This window comes from Ursus americanus, chromosome 32 (genome assembly GCF_024610735.1).
Source record: "Ursus americanus isolate L20-20 chromosome 32, mUrsAme1.1.p, whole genome shotgun sequence".
Lineage (NCBI taxonomy): Eukaryota > Metazoa > Chordata > Mammalia > Carnivora > Ursidae > Ursus > Ursus americanus.
The window spans coordinates 4,402,335-4,416,982 of NC_142158.1; the positions used below are offsets into that span (position 1 = coordinate 4,402,335).

The window sequence follows — 14,648 nt, forward strand, 5'->3', positions numbered from 1 at the left end:
GGGACTGCTTGTAGCCAGCAGTTCCCTGAGATGCCCTTTGACAGGAGCAGAGGCCCCCCCTGTCTTGGGGAGCACCAGACCAATGCTGAGGGTCTCTGCAGGACCTCAGAGGAGCAGCCAGGGTGGCCTAGGGAAAGGTGGAAGAGGGGGGAATCCAGCTGGATTCCAGGAGCCCACATGCCCCCACCTTTCACAGCCTCCTTGTTCTAAGCACCCCTCCAACACACACACAGTCTGGATCTTCTGTGGGCTCCTGCCTTCCGCTGCGATCATTGTGGGCTTTGCACTACACCTTTCTCTGGAAGAAGGGCAGGAGCAGGGATGCTCAGAATTTTAGAGCCGGGAGTGACCCTGCAGATCTTCTGGTGTCCCGCTTTCTAGGGTCCTGAGGCAGGGATTTAAAGAGAGCAACTGAAAATATGAAAAGAGGAGGGAGCAGGTTAGGATGTGTGTTTCCTCTCTAGCTTGTGGCCTGGGTGTTTCCCTCCCAGTATACACACATGCACGTACACACACACCTCAGCTCTGTTTTCCATGAGAAGTTTTACCTCCCGAAGCATATTTCTTGCAACCTCCCAAGCACTGAAAACCGAGTCCAAAGTGGCCTCTCAAAACCCTCCTACGTACCTTGATCAGACTCGGTGGGCGTGCCTGCCACATCTCCCAGGAAGGCTGCTTGGCGGTGCGGGGTGCGGTGCAGAAAGGCCTGCGCCAGCATCTCCTCCCCCACCCCTCCGACCCCAACCTCCCCTCACAAGTGTGCAGAGAGAAATCTATATTCCCAGGCAAAGACGTGACAAAGGTAGTGGGAGTGGAGCAGCAAACTTATGTTGGGGCTGGAAGGAAATGTAGAGTTCTTTCAGTCCAATTCCTCCTTATTAGGGGAGGAAACTGAGGCACAGATGGGGGAGGTGCCGTTGGCTGGGGAGTCAGAGCCAAGGTCAAGAATCCCGTTCTACAGACATTTAGTTTACTCCTGAGTACTGCTCCCAGCCTCCCCCCCCCCCCAGACTACAACCAGACAACTGGCTCATCTCTCTGAGGGAGGAGTGTCTGGACTGGGCAAGAGAAGACTTCAGTTTGGGGGCACCTGGGTGGCGCAGTCGTCAGGCATCTGCCTTTGGCTCAGGGCGTGATCCCGGCGTTCCGGGATCGAGCCCCATATCAGGCTCCTCCACTAGGAGCCTGCTTCTTCCACTCCCACTCCCCCTGCTTGTGTTCCCTCTCTCGCTGGCTGTCCCTCTCTGTCAAATAAATAAATAAATAAATAAATAAATAAATAAATAAATCTTTAAAAAAAAAAAAAAGAAGAAGACTTCAGTTTGCAGACCTCTGGGAGAGATGGGAGGTCGATCCCTGTGAGAAGGGGAGCTGGTGGCTTACAGGGAGCAGTGAAATATATGTACATTAAGATTGAGATAATCTCCCTGAGGAGGCAAAGCCCGAACCCTTCTCATCTCAGCCCTCCTTGCTTTCTTCTGCCTACAGATCGATAGAACCCAGAAATCAAAATAAGTGGTTTGCTACGCTGGTGTAGAGCAAGTCTCCACTGGTCTCCATCTGAGCCCTTTCAGCTGGTTTTCCCAACCAAACAGCACCCGATGCCCCAGCAAGGGGCCGGTTGGGCTGACACCTCTTTGCAGCCACACCCGGAGTCCCGGACCTCCCCCGCCCTCCCTCAGTCTCCTGGCAATGCCCGACAAGCAGATACTCCCATGTGTCTCTGCGAAGGGCCTTGCCCTGGCGCTAGAGTAAACGTGTGTGGGGAGCATGCGGAGAGTTGTGAGCCCAGCTCTAAATTGGCTTTGGGACTTGAAGTTTTTTAGTGATTAAGACCCAGGAAAGTCAAGCCAGGTCTGGTGACTCAACCTCACTTCTAGTCTCCTCTAGGCCAACAACCTTGGGCTGCCCTGCAGACAGCCCCCTACCCTTCAGGCTCAACAGGAGGGTAGGGATGGGGAGGGGAGCATGTCTCAGCCTGGGTCAGCCCTGAGAACCCCAGGAGGGGCTGGCTTGGGCTCCCAACTTCACTTGTCATTAAGGTTCTGGGTCGGACTCCAGGTAAGCACGGGACAGACCTGGCTCAGGGGTCCCACCACAAGCCAACCGGGGATCCTAGCACCTCCCCTTCTGGTTCTCTCTCTGGAATGGGCCTCTTGCCCAGACCAGAAACACCACCTAGAGCAGCTGCAAACTGTAGTCTAAAAAATAAGACGGTGGTGTGAGTGGGGGAACGGGAAGGTGTCCGAGGAGTCGCTGGGACGATGGGCAGTGGGGGCTCTCTGCACTGGCACGGGGAGAGAGGTTTCTGGGAACGTAGAGCGAGGTGAGCTGAGAAGCACTGGTGTGGGGGATTTCAGCCAAGTCCTAGGACTGCCCCTCCCCTCCCCCGCCTCCAGGAGGCTGTCTTCTTGGCAGACAGCAGATAGATGCATGACAAAGGTGCCGTGATGGCTCTGTCCTGGGGGTGGGGGAGATGGCTGGGGAGGGGCCCCCTCCTGTTCTAAAGCACGTCTCTCCACCCCCACCAGGCCTCTTAATCTATCTGCCTTTTGGGCAGTTACTGGCTTAGAGGTGAATACAGTTCCAGCCCCACTGCCCTGTAGATCTTTCAACAGACCTACGTGAAGTATCGAAATGCATGCGTACAGTTTAGTTGTCCAAAAGTTCATACAGATGGGCATATGAACAGTCAGAACAACAACAAAAAAACAGGCTCAAAAAACCGCACTGATACCAAGCGAAGACAGCAGGCCACGGTCGGGAGGGCCCCCACCGGGACACCCAGCCCCTCAAATGCGGACACTGAGGCACTGACCCCAGCAAACAACCGCAGACAGGGCCGAGCTGAAGAGCTGCCCTCAAGTCGGCAGAGGTCAGTGTCCCTAGGCTCAGAGTTCTGACCTTCCGAGCTGTGGGCTGTGGGGAGCTCAGATCCAACCCCCCAGTTTGCCCTAGAGCCTCCATTCAGGACAAGTTTGGGGAGCAAACATCATCCTTCATAGACAGGGTCTCTGAGGGCTATTCTCTTGCAAACAGAATCAAGTACTAGGCCAACAGTGTGGGCCCTCAGGACAGTCAGGGAAGCCCAGAGAAAAGGACCCTGGTGGGGGAGAGCTTAGGACAGGCTTCCTGCACCCCCTCCCCAAATCGCTCTCCACCTCTTCTGCATCTTTCCACCAGCCCCACTAAACAAAGTGCATCCCTTGGCCTGGGGGTCTGGGGGAGGGGTGGATGACAAGGCTGGACGCCCGAGTCTTCCAGAGGAAGGGGAGCAGGATACCTAGGTCCCAGTGGGAGGCCCTGTCTGAGGCTCAGGCTTTGAGGGGATTGGGGGGGATGGTGTTGCTGGAGTCCTTTAGCTGCTCTGAGAGGGATTCTGTGTGGGGGACTGGGGCTGGGGGTTGGGGGGCAGGAAGCTGTCCCCAGGGGAGCCATCCAGGCCCATTCAAGGGCTGAGCACTTGTTTAGGGTTAGAGCTGCCCCCTCTGGGGACTGGGATTGTCCAGCCAAGGCCATTGTCCTGCCCCCTTCCCCCAGTCCCTTCCAAACTTCTTTGAACCTGAAGTCAGATATTTTTTTCTGCCCAGCTCTCCCCTTTTGGCTTTCCCCACCCAGGGCCTAGGGCTGGAGGCCTGGGTTGGGGAGGTGGAGGAGGAAGAGCCAGCGACAGGGCTAGATATTCGGGTCCCTGACGGGGGACAAGAAACCTGAGGTGGGGGTCTCCCAGTGGGGGGCCTATGGGGTAGATGTGTCTGATCCCTCCGTCTGGACAAAGGTTAGAGAACGTGGGCCCAGTCAGTCCAGAGGCTGGCCCTTAGAAGGGGAAGTGGCGGTCAATCCCCGGGTCTGGTAGGGAAGGGGCTCTGGAGCAGAAGACTTGAGGCCTGGAAGACAGGCCTTGTCTGGCAGTCAGCCCTTAGAGATGGGGTGGAAGCCAACCATCTGGGCAGACGGGTACAGGGTATCTGTGGCTTTGGGGTAACTGAATCTGGCCACTAATTGGGATGGGAGGATGGGAATGCCAAAGTGGGGGGGGATGAGGGAGGACAGCAGGGGGTGACTGTTAAGGAATTGAGGGGTAGTTACAGCAGTCCTCCGCACGTGCACACTCAAAAATGTTTCAGGGGCTGAGAGGATGGCTAGGCCCCAGTCAGGAGAAGGTGCCAGGGTCTTTGGGAAGGGGTCAAGCTCCTGGGCTCCTGAACATCGGGGAGGAGGTGTCCCAGCGACCTCAGACAGTTCTAAGGTGTGCAGAGCCCCAGAGAGGGCGGGCAGCCCGACGGGAGTTGGAAGTGAAGGTCCGAATGGGGGGCCTGCATCAAGAGTCCGGGGCCTGGAGAGGCACCTAGCTGGAGCTCCCGGGCTTTCCCTCCGCCCCGCGACGGACCACCGCCGCCGTCGGGCAAACACCCTTCGCCTCAGTTTCTCCCACCCCCACCGCCCTCTCCTCCACCCATCCAGGGGGCGGGGCCAGAGGTCAAGGCTAGTGGGTGGGATTGGGGAGGGAGAGAGGTGTTGAGCGGCCCTTGGAGAGCCCTCATTTTTCCAGGCCCCCGGCTTGGGGCGCCTCCGTTCCCCATGGCGGGACACCTGGCTTCCGACTTGGCCTTCTCGCCCCCGCCGGGCGGTGGAGGCGATGGGCCGGGAGGGCCGGAGCCCGGCTGGGTTGACCCTCGGACCTGGCTGAGCTTCCCAGGCCCTCCCGGCGGGTCGGGAATCGGGCCGGGGGTTGGGCCGGGCGCCGAGGTGTGGGGGATTCCCCCGTGCCCCCCGCCGTATGAGTTCTGCGGAGGGATGGCGTACTGCGCACCTCAGGTTGGAGTGGGGCTGGTGCCCCAAGGCTGCCTGGAGACCTCTCAGCCGGAGGGCGAGCGGGGAGCCGGGGTGGAGAGCAACTCCGAGGGGGCCTCCCCCGAGCCCTGCGCTGCCCCACCTGGGGCTGTGAAGCCGGACAAGGAGAAGCTGGAGCAAAACCCCGAGGAGGCGAGTGAGCTGAAACGGCGGGAGGGAGGTGGCCGGGCTGGCAGGGGGCAGCCAGGGGAGGGGGAGGTGGTCGCCTACAGCTGCCTGGGCCTGGAACCCAAGAGGGGAGCCCCAGGCAGAGAGGGGTGTGTGTCCTGAGAGCAAGGGCAAGGTGGGAACCAGAAGCCGGAATTCAGAGAGAATGGACAGGTGAGGGCTGGGGCATCCCTGGGGGGAGTCGGAAGCTGCCCCAGGCTGGCCTTGCTTTCCCCCTGGCTCTTGTCAGGTAGCCCCTTTTCACTTCTAGGCCTGGCCTGACCAGGGTCCGATCAGTCAATTACCTACCAGCCCAGCACCAGACCCAGTTTGGGGTTTGAGCCCCTTCTGCCACCCTTAACCCTTCTTGGAAATTTGATCCTTACCTGATTCAGGATCTTGGCCTTAGGGTTAAGTGTGGCCTGAGGGTAAAAACAGTGCTTATCCCAGGGTATTGTTCCTGAAAGTCTAGGGTGTGACTGATTTCTGATAGAAGCCCCTGTTTGGGCTGTGTGTGCGGACGTGTGGAGTTCGGTTTACCTCCCGTCAAGTTTAGGGCTTGTCTTCCCTTGACCTCTGCCTTGGGGTTAGTGAGTCACCATAATGCAAAGTGCGCACCCTGGCACCCCCTTGTAGAGAACTTTACCGATTTCACCCTTAATTCTGTAAGTTGTGGATAAGATAGAAACCGAAGTGGTGGAGGAAGTCCTCTCCAGGCCATTCCCCAAATGTAGGGTCTCCTGAGGCGCTGAAAGACTTGCGCGTCCAGCCCTGCCAAAGAACTGTTAAAGGTTGTGTCCTCCAGTCCTCCAGAGACAAGTGTAAGCAATTAGAGATCAAGTACTAAGCCCTTAGACCTCACAGAAGGAGGTGCGACCGCTTCCCCCGACCCAGTGGCCCTAGACTTTGTAGGAGGTGACTGAGCCTTGAATGATAATGGCTGCCAATTGTGGTCCATTTCCTAAGTGCCTGGCTGTGTGCTCAGTGCCTACAGCATTATCTCATTAACCCGCACAAGATCTCCCAGGGAGGCATTATTAGCCTAGTTCACGGGTCCTAACTACCAAATGATGAAGTTGGGATGTGAGCTGGGGTTACCTTATTTCAAATCCAGGATTTGGACGAGCCGTGGTGGGAGTGGAGCACTTAGAGCTCTCTGAAGCAGGGACTGAGCCGAAGTTGGCCTATTTGAATATGGTGTGATCGATCACCCTTGGAATCCTTCCCTCAAAGCTTCCAGGACTGCACAGAAGTTCAGCTGCTCTTCTGGTGCCTTTGGCTACCCGCCCTCATGGGAGTGCCCCAGGGCTCAGTGCATCACCCTCTGCTCTATCTACTTTTCCTTCCTCTCATCCACCCTCGAGCTCAAATGTTTTGTAGACCGGACTACTACATTTTCTGTCCCCTGCTGGGATGGCTCCATGAACTGCTCCACCCCAACCATCACCCAGTCACTCAAGGCCCCAACCGGTCATCCTCCTTGCTTTCACATTCTACATCCCATCTTTTGGAAACCCAGCTATCTTTGCCTTGGAAATACACCCTGAAGCAATCCCTACTGCCTGGGGTCCCGGCTGCCCGTCTGTGGGGGGTGGGGCGGGCGGACTGCAGTTGCCTGCTTAGTCTAACAGTCAACTGGAGTGAACATTTTACAATCGGATCATTTTACGCCACAAATCCGTTCAGCGGCTCCCTGTTTCATGCACTGCAGCATCCGCAAGATCTGCCCTGCGCCCCCTTTGACTTCGTGAGCTCCTCGCCTCATCCCTTCCCACCCTCAGCCTCTTACCCCGCTCCACCCACCACGGGGCCTTTCCACTTGGCTCTTTCCCTTTGCTCAAGCATCACTTTATCTTACTTAAAATTGTCCCCATCCCCATCCCCATCATCTCCTACCCTGCTGCACTCTGTAATCCTCTCCCCTGCTTTACCTTTTTCTATAGTGCTTCTAACATAGTAACGGACTGGATAGTTATTTGTCTTTCCATCTTAGAATGGAAGCCCCCTGAGGCCATTGCTTTCTGTCCAGTTTGTGTAGCTGCTGGTCGATAGAAAGGGCAGTACGTCTGTTGAATTAATCAAGGAGAATGCCTGTATGTTGCAAAAAGATACAGTAAAAATAAGGAATGATCCAGTTTTAAGAACGAGCACCAACTGTATACCCTTCACTTAGTTCATGCCTTTCTGGACGTCTGTTTGGTAGTGTGTTTGTGTATATGCATGCCGTGTCATACCCTGGAAGCAAACTGGGGGAGAGTATGTGGAAGTGAGAATTAGACACATGGTGCCCTTGACTTTACTGGTCTCAAAACTGCCTCAAATTGGGATAATACTTGAGTCAGAAATCTTTCGTGAGTATTAAATGAGTTACTAGGCAGCAGCTCCCTTTGCAACCTGACAGGTGTTCGTTTCCATGGAGGCAGGGCCTGCCTTGCCGTCTGCTTGCGCGGGGCTCCGCTGCTGCTGGGCGAGTTGCTTTCTGGGGTGAATGACATTTGTAGATACGTTATTACTAGATACTTGGTGGGCAGCCTGGGTGCAGATACTCCCGTGGACCATTCCTTGCGGCCCACATGGGAAGGGGGGTTGACAGCTGACGTGTTTGTGTTCTTACATGCCCTCTGCCTTTTTGACTGCAGTCCCAAGACATCAAAGCTCTGCAGAAAGACCTGGAACAATTTGCCAAGCTCCTGAAGCAGAAGAGGATCACCCTGGGATACACTCAGGCCGATGTGGGGCTCACCCTGGGGGTTCTCTTTGGTGGGTCTCCCTCAGCATGTCCTGACCCACAGAACACAGGGACCACATCTGCCCTGGAAGAACATGCCTGAACTTGGGGCTTTTCTTCCCGCCAGGGGAGCAAGGGAAGGGTGTTTCAGGGGCAAGCTTTAACCCCCTCCCCACATGAAAGAGGGTAGAGAGGGGGAGGGGGAAACATACTTGGACCTTGAGTTCCCTCTGGGAAGAAGTGGGACCCCAGTGTGGGATCTTGGGAAGGCGGGAAATGAGGAGGAGGCCCTGGGTCTTGGGGTCATGAAGGTGCTGCTTTCTGCCTCACCTTGCTTCTCTTTACCTGCCTCCCCAGGGAAGGTGTTCAGCCAGACGACCATCTGCCGTTTTGAGGCTCTGCAGCTCAGTTTCAAGAACATGTGTAAGCTGCGGCCCCTGCTGCAGAAGTGGGTGGAGGAAGCTGACAACAACGAAAATCTGCAGGAGGTGAGGGTGGGCGGGGGCTCGGGGATCTGCCGAGTCTTAGCCCGGTTGTCATTGCCTCTTTCCTGGTTTGCTGCTTTCCTTCATGGGGGTAGCTCCGTGGATGGAGTAGAATTTCTCAGAATTCTCCAGAACTGCCTGTCTAGACCCACCCTTCGAGGACTCTTCTTTTTCACACCCTCTGGTGCTGGCGACCCGTCCGGGCACTGCCCCCTTAGCAGTTTGCTCGAGTCACTACCCTCATGGTGCTTAGCACGTTCAAAGCCTGCCATTTCATTCCCCTCCCTTGCCACTCCCTCCCTCACCAGATATGCAAAGCAGAGACCCTCGTGCAGGCCCGAAAGAGAAAGCGAACCAGTATCGAGAACCGAGTGAGAGGCAACCTGGAGAGCATGTTCCTCCAGTGCCCGAAGCCCACCCTGCAGCAGATCAGCCACATTGCCCAGCAGCTCGGCCTTGAGAAGGACGTGAGTGCCCCGTCCCTGTGTGCCCCCTCTCCTCCCCTGTCACCACCTCGCTTTCCCTGGCTCTGCCTCTTGCCCTCCCACCACCCTAGACCTGTTGGCTTTGGGCCAGACGACTAAGCAGAGCCAGCCCCGCTGCCCAGAGCTTCCGATCGAGTGCCACTTACCTTGTCTTCCATCCCAGGTGGTCCGAGTGTGGTTCTGCAATCGTCGGCAGAAGGGCAAACGGTCAAGCAGTGACTATTCACAACGAGAGGATTTTGAGGCTGCTGGGTCCCCTTTCTCAGGGGCACCAGTATCCTTTCCTCTGGCACCAGGGCCCCATTTTGGTACCCCAGGCTACGGGGGCCCTCACTTCACTACGCTGTATTCCTCAGTCCCTTTCCCTGAGGGTGAAGGCTTTCCCTCTGTGTCTGTCACCACTCTGGGCTCTCCCATGCATTCAAACTGAGGTGCTGGCCCTTCCCAGGGTGGGGGCCAGAGGAAGGAGGAGAGCAAGGGAAAGAGAACCTGGGCTTTGTACCAGGGCTTTGGGATCAAGTTCTTCATTCACTAAGAAAGGATTTGGGAACACAAAGGGTGTGGGGGCAGGGAGTTTGGGGGGACTTGTTGGAGGGAAGGTAAAGTTCAAGGATGCTCTTGTTTTGAATCCCCACATCACTTTCTTAAATAAAGAAGCCTGGGACACAGTAGGTAGACACTTCTGTCTTTGGTTTGTCCTCTTTTGGTGGCTGAAGAGGGGATGGGGATACCCAATAGTTAGATATTAATAGTTCTTAGAACCCAATGACCCTGACACCAAGGTGCCACTTAAACTGCTCAGTCCTACAATGTCAGAGGGAAAGCTGGTATTGGAACCCACTTGTTTGGAGAGGGCCCCTATACGTGTGAGCTAGTTCCTCGGAGCCTGTGACTTAAGAGTCCTGGGGAAATTGAAGTGGAAGGCCTTACTTTTATTTTTTAAAGATTTTATTTATTTAAGAGAGAGAATATGAGTCAGGGGAGGGGCAGAGAAAGAGAAGCAGACTCAAGGCATGGCTCCATCCCAGGACCCTGAGATCACAACCTGAGCTGAAACTGAGTGAGCCACCCAGGCGCCCCTGAAATGCCTTATTTTTAGAGCCAATTCCCTATTAGGAGCTGACGTTTTGCTTTTCCCACTTGACTCTGGAAGTGTCCTTAGTGGCTTTATACCAAGGAATCATCTTTAGATACTTCTCTTCTGCATATTGTCTGTACTAGAAACTCCATCTTGCGCTTTGTTGATACGAAGTCCATTTGGTTTCCCCTGAAGGGTCTGGTCTACCCTGTCCGTGAGTGACTCACCAAACCCCCATGTTTTTGTCCTGGTTCTGCTATTACTTGCTTGGAGCTGTTTCCTTGATGTGTGGGGGGGAGCTGGGGTTGGTAACTCTAAGTAGTGGAAGGCAATGGACCTAAAGATGGCAATAGGTCAAGATAAGTGTTTCTTACTAAGCTACAGAAACAGCATTTTGACACTGTTGGCTTGGTGTGAGGTTCACAGAAGAGAATCGTGTACTATATACATGGGTTAGTCTGATCCACACGAGACCAGGTGAGCATCTGCTCTCGCTGATGTACCGGGGTTTCTCTTTTCCATAGTAGTACCTTTTCCAAAGTTCTGCCATCCTCAGAACTCGACCAAACTCCATCTACTTTATTTTAATGGCAGCGGATCTGTTTTTCCTTTAAACTAGGAACCTTGATGACCCCTTCTCCAGCCTCCCACTTCCAGCCCATTCTATATCAAGTGAGCCGGTTCATACTCTCTGTGCTTTGCTCGTCCCTTCCAGTAAGAGTCCGTTTTCCAGACCATACCATTTTCTCAGGACCTGGAAGGCAAGGAGTATCAGACCTGGAAAAAGAATACATACCTAGGAGTGAATGAAACTGCTAATTCTTTATTTGGAAATAGAAGCAAAGCTCTGAAAAGCCAGGTCATGATCATGGTCAGTGGCAGTGGTTTACCCACAATGTAAAAGTTTCGAGGCTGCGCCTTAGGTTTTTCCAGATTGCCTTAGTGATGCCATCCAAGAACATTAAGCACTCGTTTGTTCCAAGACTGAGGCTTATATCCACCCAGGCACGGCCTCTGCAATTGATGGGTGCTGTGACCACAGACATTCTAGTGCCTATGACAACAAGGACCTACAGCTTGTAACGGAATTTCCAGCTTGCTGGCAACTTCCCGGAAGCAGCAATATCTTTGGCAGGAAACCATCTCTTCTGTCACCTTGGCCATGAGGGCCTGCTTCAGGCCTTGGGTCAATATCCATAGCAATGGACACCTCCCCTGTAGTCATTCCCCCCTGGGAAGGCAAGGGAAGAAGGGGGCATTTCTTTACAATCCATTGGTGCCCCACCGTGTCCACCTGTGGCCTGGAGGTGCCAGCTCCCTGTACTCTAGTGCCCTGGTGGTGGGCCTTAGGTCTGGATGCCTACACGACACTCTGGGCACCGGAAGTCAGCCTCCCTGGCAGCCTGGATGCTGTAACCAACACAGGCCACATGGAACCAGACGTCACAACCATCACACTGAACCCAGGCAACTGTTTCTTCTTCGGGTAGGTAGCAACGAGGGGCTGCACAGGGCTCCCCACTCCCAACTGCAGGGGGAGCCCTGGGAGTGCTCACTGGGTGCTTCCGAGGACGTCCACGTCGATTTCTAAAGAAAGTGACACAAAAACCAGGTCACTGGAAACTAGAAGGAGCCTAGAACTTTTCCCTGGATAATCCTAGAGTGAACCTAGATAGATTGACTAGACTAACGGTGAACCAGATTGGTCTTGCCAATCCAACGTCTTTTCTACCTCTGTCCACTTCCCATTCCCGTTCCCATTTCTATCCCTAGAGCAGAGGGCCATGTTACAGCCTGGGGCTCTAAAAAGGAGTTAAAAATTGAGATCTCTCCACTTACCCACCAGGTGTCCGTGGGGTTGTCTCTACACGGAGTTTCTTCCTGGGCTCCATAAAGACTGATGGGGGGCCCTCAGGAGTCCCTCCCTCATCATCCAGCTCTGCCAACACTCGGTGAGCCGATTTCCTCCGGTTTCTTGGGGGTGGGGCAGAAGGGGTGGTCCCCACCTCTTCAGGAGGAGTGGGAACAGGCAGGTTCTGTGGCTCACCCCCACTCCTGGAGAAGGTGAGGGGCAGAGGTCTGAGCTTGCTGAGACTACCGATGGAATTGAGGATCAGTGTGGCTTTCGGGGCAGGGGAAAGGGTGCTGAGGGGGCGCTGTGGGGCCCCCTGGGGGGGCAGCATAGGCCGGAAGCCAGCTTTAGTTCCCTGTTCACCACTAGACCTTGGGATGGTAATGGCCGCAAAATCTTGAGGTTTGACTCGGACTTGCTGAAACATGAAGTAGAACTCCGAAGGGCTGGTTCCTGGGGGCCCTTCAGGGCCAAAAGTCACAAGGTCCCCATCACTCAACTCCAGCTTGTGACCCCTTGGGAGTCGGACATTATTGACCAGAGTCCCTGTTGATGGCAGGGCACCAGACATACAGAGAATGACAAAAACAGAAATGACCAGAGTCAGGAGTGGAGAAATCTGGCCGCCTCTGATTTTCTAGGGAACATGAGAACGTGACACCTGTCATTAAATTCTCACATTTGAAGTCCCTCAGCAGGTGATACCAGATATTAAGTTGGGAGCAAGTTTTTTTTTTTTTTTTTAAATGTCCTCCCACAGGGCACATGGAAGAAATGGACTACTTCCCTCACTGCTGAGGTCCCATTCTCAGAGCTACGCTAACCCAGCTCCAACACAGAAACAGTTACTGGCATATCTTAGACTGTCTGGGTTCAGATTTTGGCTCCACCCTTACCAGCTATGTTACCTGGACAAGTCAACCTTGTGCCTCATTTTCCTAGTCTGTAAAATGGGAATGATATTAGTGCTCACCTGCATTCAGTGCACTTAAAACAGTGCCTGGCTCATACAGTAAGCACTAAACAAATGTTGGCTAATCCAGTTATCTAATCTCCCTAACATTCCCAAAACAGACTTTATAAAGCCTTACATTTTACCTATGAGGAAACAGACCCAGAGAGGTGAAGGGACAGGTCTGAGGTTTCACCAGGGGAGAGTGGCAAAACCCAGGTGGCCTGAAGTTGACTGCAAATGGCTGCAGGTCGGGGAGTAAGACATATGCCCTGATCATTAAAACATAATCCAAGGGGCACCTCAGTCGGTTAAGCATCTGCCTTGGGCTCAGGTCATGATCCCAGAGTTCCGGGATCCAGCAGTGCCGCATCAGGCTTTCTGCTCAGTGGGGAGTGTGCTGCTCCCACTCCCTCTACCCTTCCCCCAGCTCCTCTCTCACTCACTCTCTTTCTCAAAAAAACCCCACAACAATCCCAACATAATTGCCTTCAGACAACAAGGTGCCTCAGCAAATTTGGAAACTGAGTCATCTGAGCTTGGCCCCCAGTGGCTCCAGAACATCCCCACTGGGATGTTTTCCCTGATGATGGCCCAGGTCCTGGATCTACCTCCCAGCCCAGGCAGCGACCATTAGGGTCCAGTCCCACAGAGAGCTTCTGACACTACACACCTTTAATGGGAAGACAGGTCTGGACTACAACTGTCCAACCTGATAGGGGAGTTTGGGAGGCAGGCGGGGTCCCTGTGCGGCCCTTAATTCATTCCAGGCCAGAACTGCAACTGCCCAGGCACAAGGCCTCCCTGCGCACTGCTCACCTTGGCTGCTGTGGTCCTCCAGGCTGACCCTCCAGTCATCACCCCGGCGCTCAGCGTGCAGCTCCGCATGGACTCCAGAGATGAGGCCTGGCTCCCGCTGGGGCTGCAGGGCCACATCACACAGGTCGGCCCTACGGCCCAAGCGGTAGGTGCAGCCAGCCCCGCTAGGGGGGTGGAAGGTGTAGAGATCACCACCCCTGCCTCCCCCTATGCGCAGCAGCTGGAAGCAGGGCAGCATGGGTGGTGCCCCCTCTGCACCACCTCTTCCACTTCAGGAGTCCATCACCTTTCCCACACCTGAGCCATGCACGCTGGCCTAAGTTCACTCTCTGTCTGATGCAAATTTGAGCTGTATTTTGTGCAATTTCAACTTTGAGCACAGACCTGAGTTTTCACCAGGGGTCAGTGGCAAAGCTCAGATGAGAACCCAGGCCTGAGCAGTGCAAATTCAGAGTGCAAGGAGTCTAGGCATGAGATGCAAACAAAAGTGTCTGTCAAGCAGCTTTGCAACTGAAAAATTCAGAGAAGGTCCCAGTGCAGTGCAAAAATGAACACGTCCTATGCCACTTGAGTGGAACCGGATCCTCAGGCCACAAAGTATTCAGGGAGACTCAATCTGTGCAAGGCAACAATATATTAGGCAGCTTCCAGGGGAATGCAAACTGTAGATGTGTGTATAGGGATTCCTGCTTCTGTACAATACTAACTTGTCACCTCTGTAATTTGGAGAAAAGCTTCTTCCTGTCAGGTTCACTCACCCAAATACAGTAAGCCGCCTGCTCCCTCGCGCCTCGCCCTTTGGGCCAATCCCTCATCATAAGTAGTTATCTTTAACCCCAGTGGGAAGGGAATCCACTGTCATCCCCCAAAAGGCAGTGAAAATGGTCCCTAGTTCTCCGACAAAGCAGATCTAAACCCTGATTTCCCAGCTTCTCCGGGTGGGATAAAAACGGGGGAAAGAGCTCCCGGAGATAATGTAAGGCAAACCCAGCCTTTTCCCTCCCCTGCCCAGCCCAGTTTCCGATCTACCGCGGTGCAGTCTCCAAGTAGTCTCCTCTCCAGGCAGTGCTAGAGTGTGCGGTGGCCCCGGGACTTCTTCGGCTCGGGCTGGAGCTGGTGCTACGGCGGCTGTTTGACAGCGAGGAAGCCGGGGTCGAGAGGGGCGCGGTCTCCGCGCGCGGGCAGCTCCCGCCCCGCCTTCAAAATTCCCGGGTCCGAACTCCGCGCAGAGCGAACCCGCCCCCCGTG

At 54.7% G+C, this 14,648-nt stretch overlaps 2 protein-coding genes across 2 annotated transcripts; one reads left to right on the forward strand and one right to left on the reverse strand.

Annotated features, from left to right (window-relative positions):
* Positions 1–4,581: 4,581 nt before the first annotated feature.
* Positions 4,582–9,240, forward strand: POU5F1 (POU class 5 homeobox 1). The gene is made up of 5 exons (XM_045800350.2): positions 4,582–4,986; positions 7,641–7,761; positions 8,087–8,217; positions 8,523–8,681; positions 8,863–9,240. Exons 1-5 carry the CDS (start codon positions 4,582–4,584, stop codon positions 9,127–9,129), a joined length of 1,083 nt encoding a protein of 360 aa, XP_045656306.1. The 3' UTR covers positions 9,130–9,240.
* A 1,340-nt stretch (positions 9,241–10,580) lies between these two features.
* On the reverse strand, positions 10,581–14,565 carry TCF19 (transcription factor 19). The gene is made up of 4 exons (XM_045800515.2): positions 14,430–14,565; positions 13,401–14,016; positions 11,617–12,175; positions 10,581–11,364 (listed from the first exon to the last, which is right to left on the reverse strand). The coding sequence occupies exons 2-4, from the start codon at positions 13,636–13,638 to the stop codon at positions 11,124–11,126; spliced, it is 1,038 nt and encodes a 345-aa protein (XP_045656471.2). The 5' UTR covers positions 13,639–14,016; positions 14,430–14,565; the 3' UTR covers positions 10,581–11,123.
* Positions 14,566–14,648: the final 83 nt, after the last annotated feature.

Coding starts and splice junctions, on each gene's coding strand:
- TCF19 (XM_045800515.2), bottom strand. CDS start 13,638: ATGCTGCCCTGCTTCCAGCTGCTGCGCATAGGGGGAGGCAGGGGTGGT. Junction 12,176..13,400: donor GGAGGACCACAGCAGCCAAG/GTGAGCAGTGCG, acceptor TGCCATCAACAG/GGACTCTGGTCAATAATGTC. Junction 11,365..11,616: donor ACCCCACGGACACCTGGTGG/GTAAGTGGAGAG, acceptor CACTTTCTTTAG/AAATCGACGTGGACGTCCTC.
- POU5F1 (XM_045800350.2), top strand. CDS start 4,582: ATGGCGGGACACCTGGCTTCCGACTTGGCCTTCTCGCCCCCGCCGGGC. Junction 4,987..7,640: donor TGGAGCAAAACCCCGAGGAG/GCGAGTGAGCTG, acceptor TTTTGACTGCAG/TCCCAAGACATCAAAGCTCT. Junction 8,218..8,522: donor ACAACGAAAATCTGCAGGAG/GTGAGGGTGGGC, acceptor CTCCCTCACCAG/ATATGCAAAGCAGAGACCCT.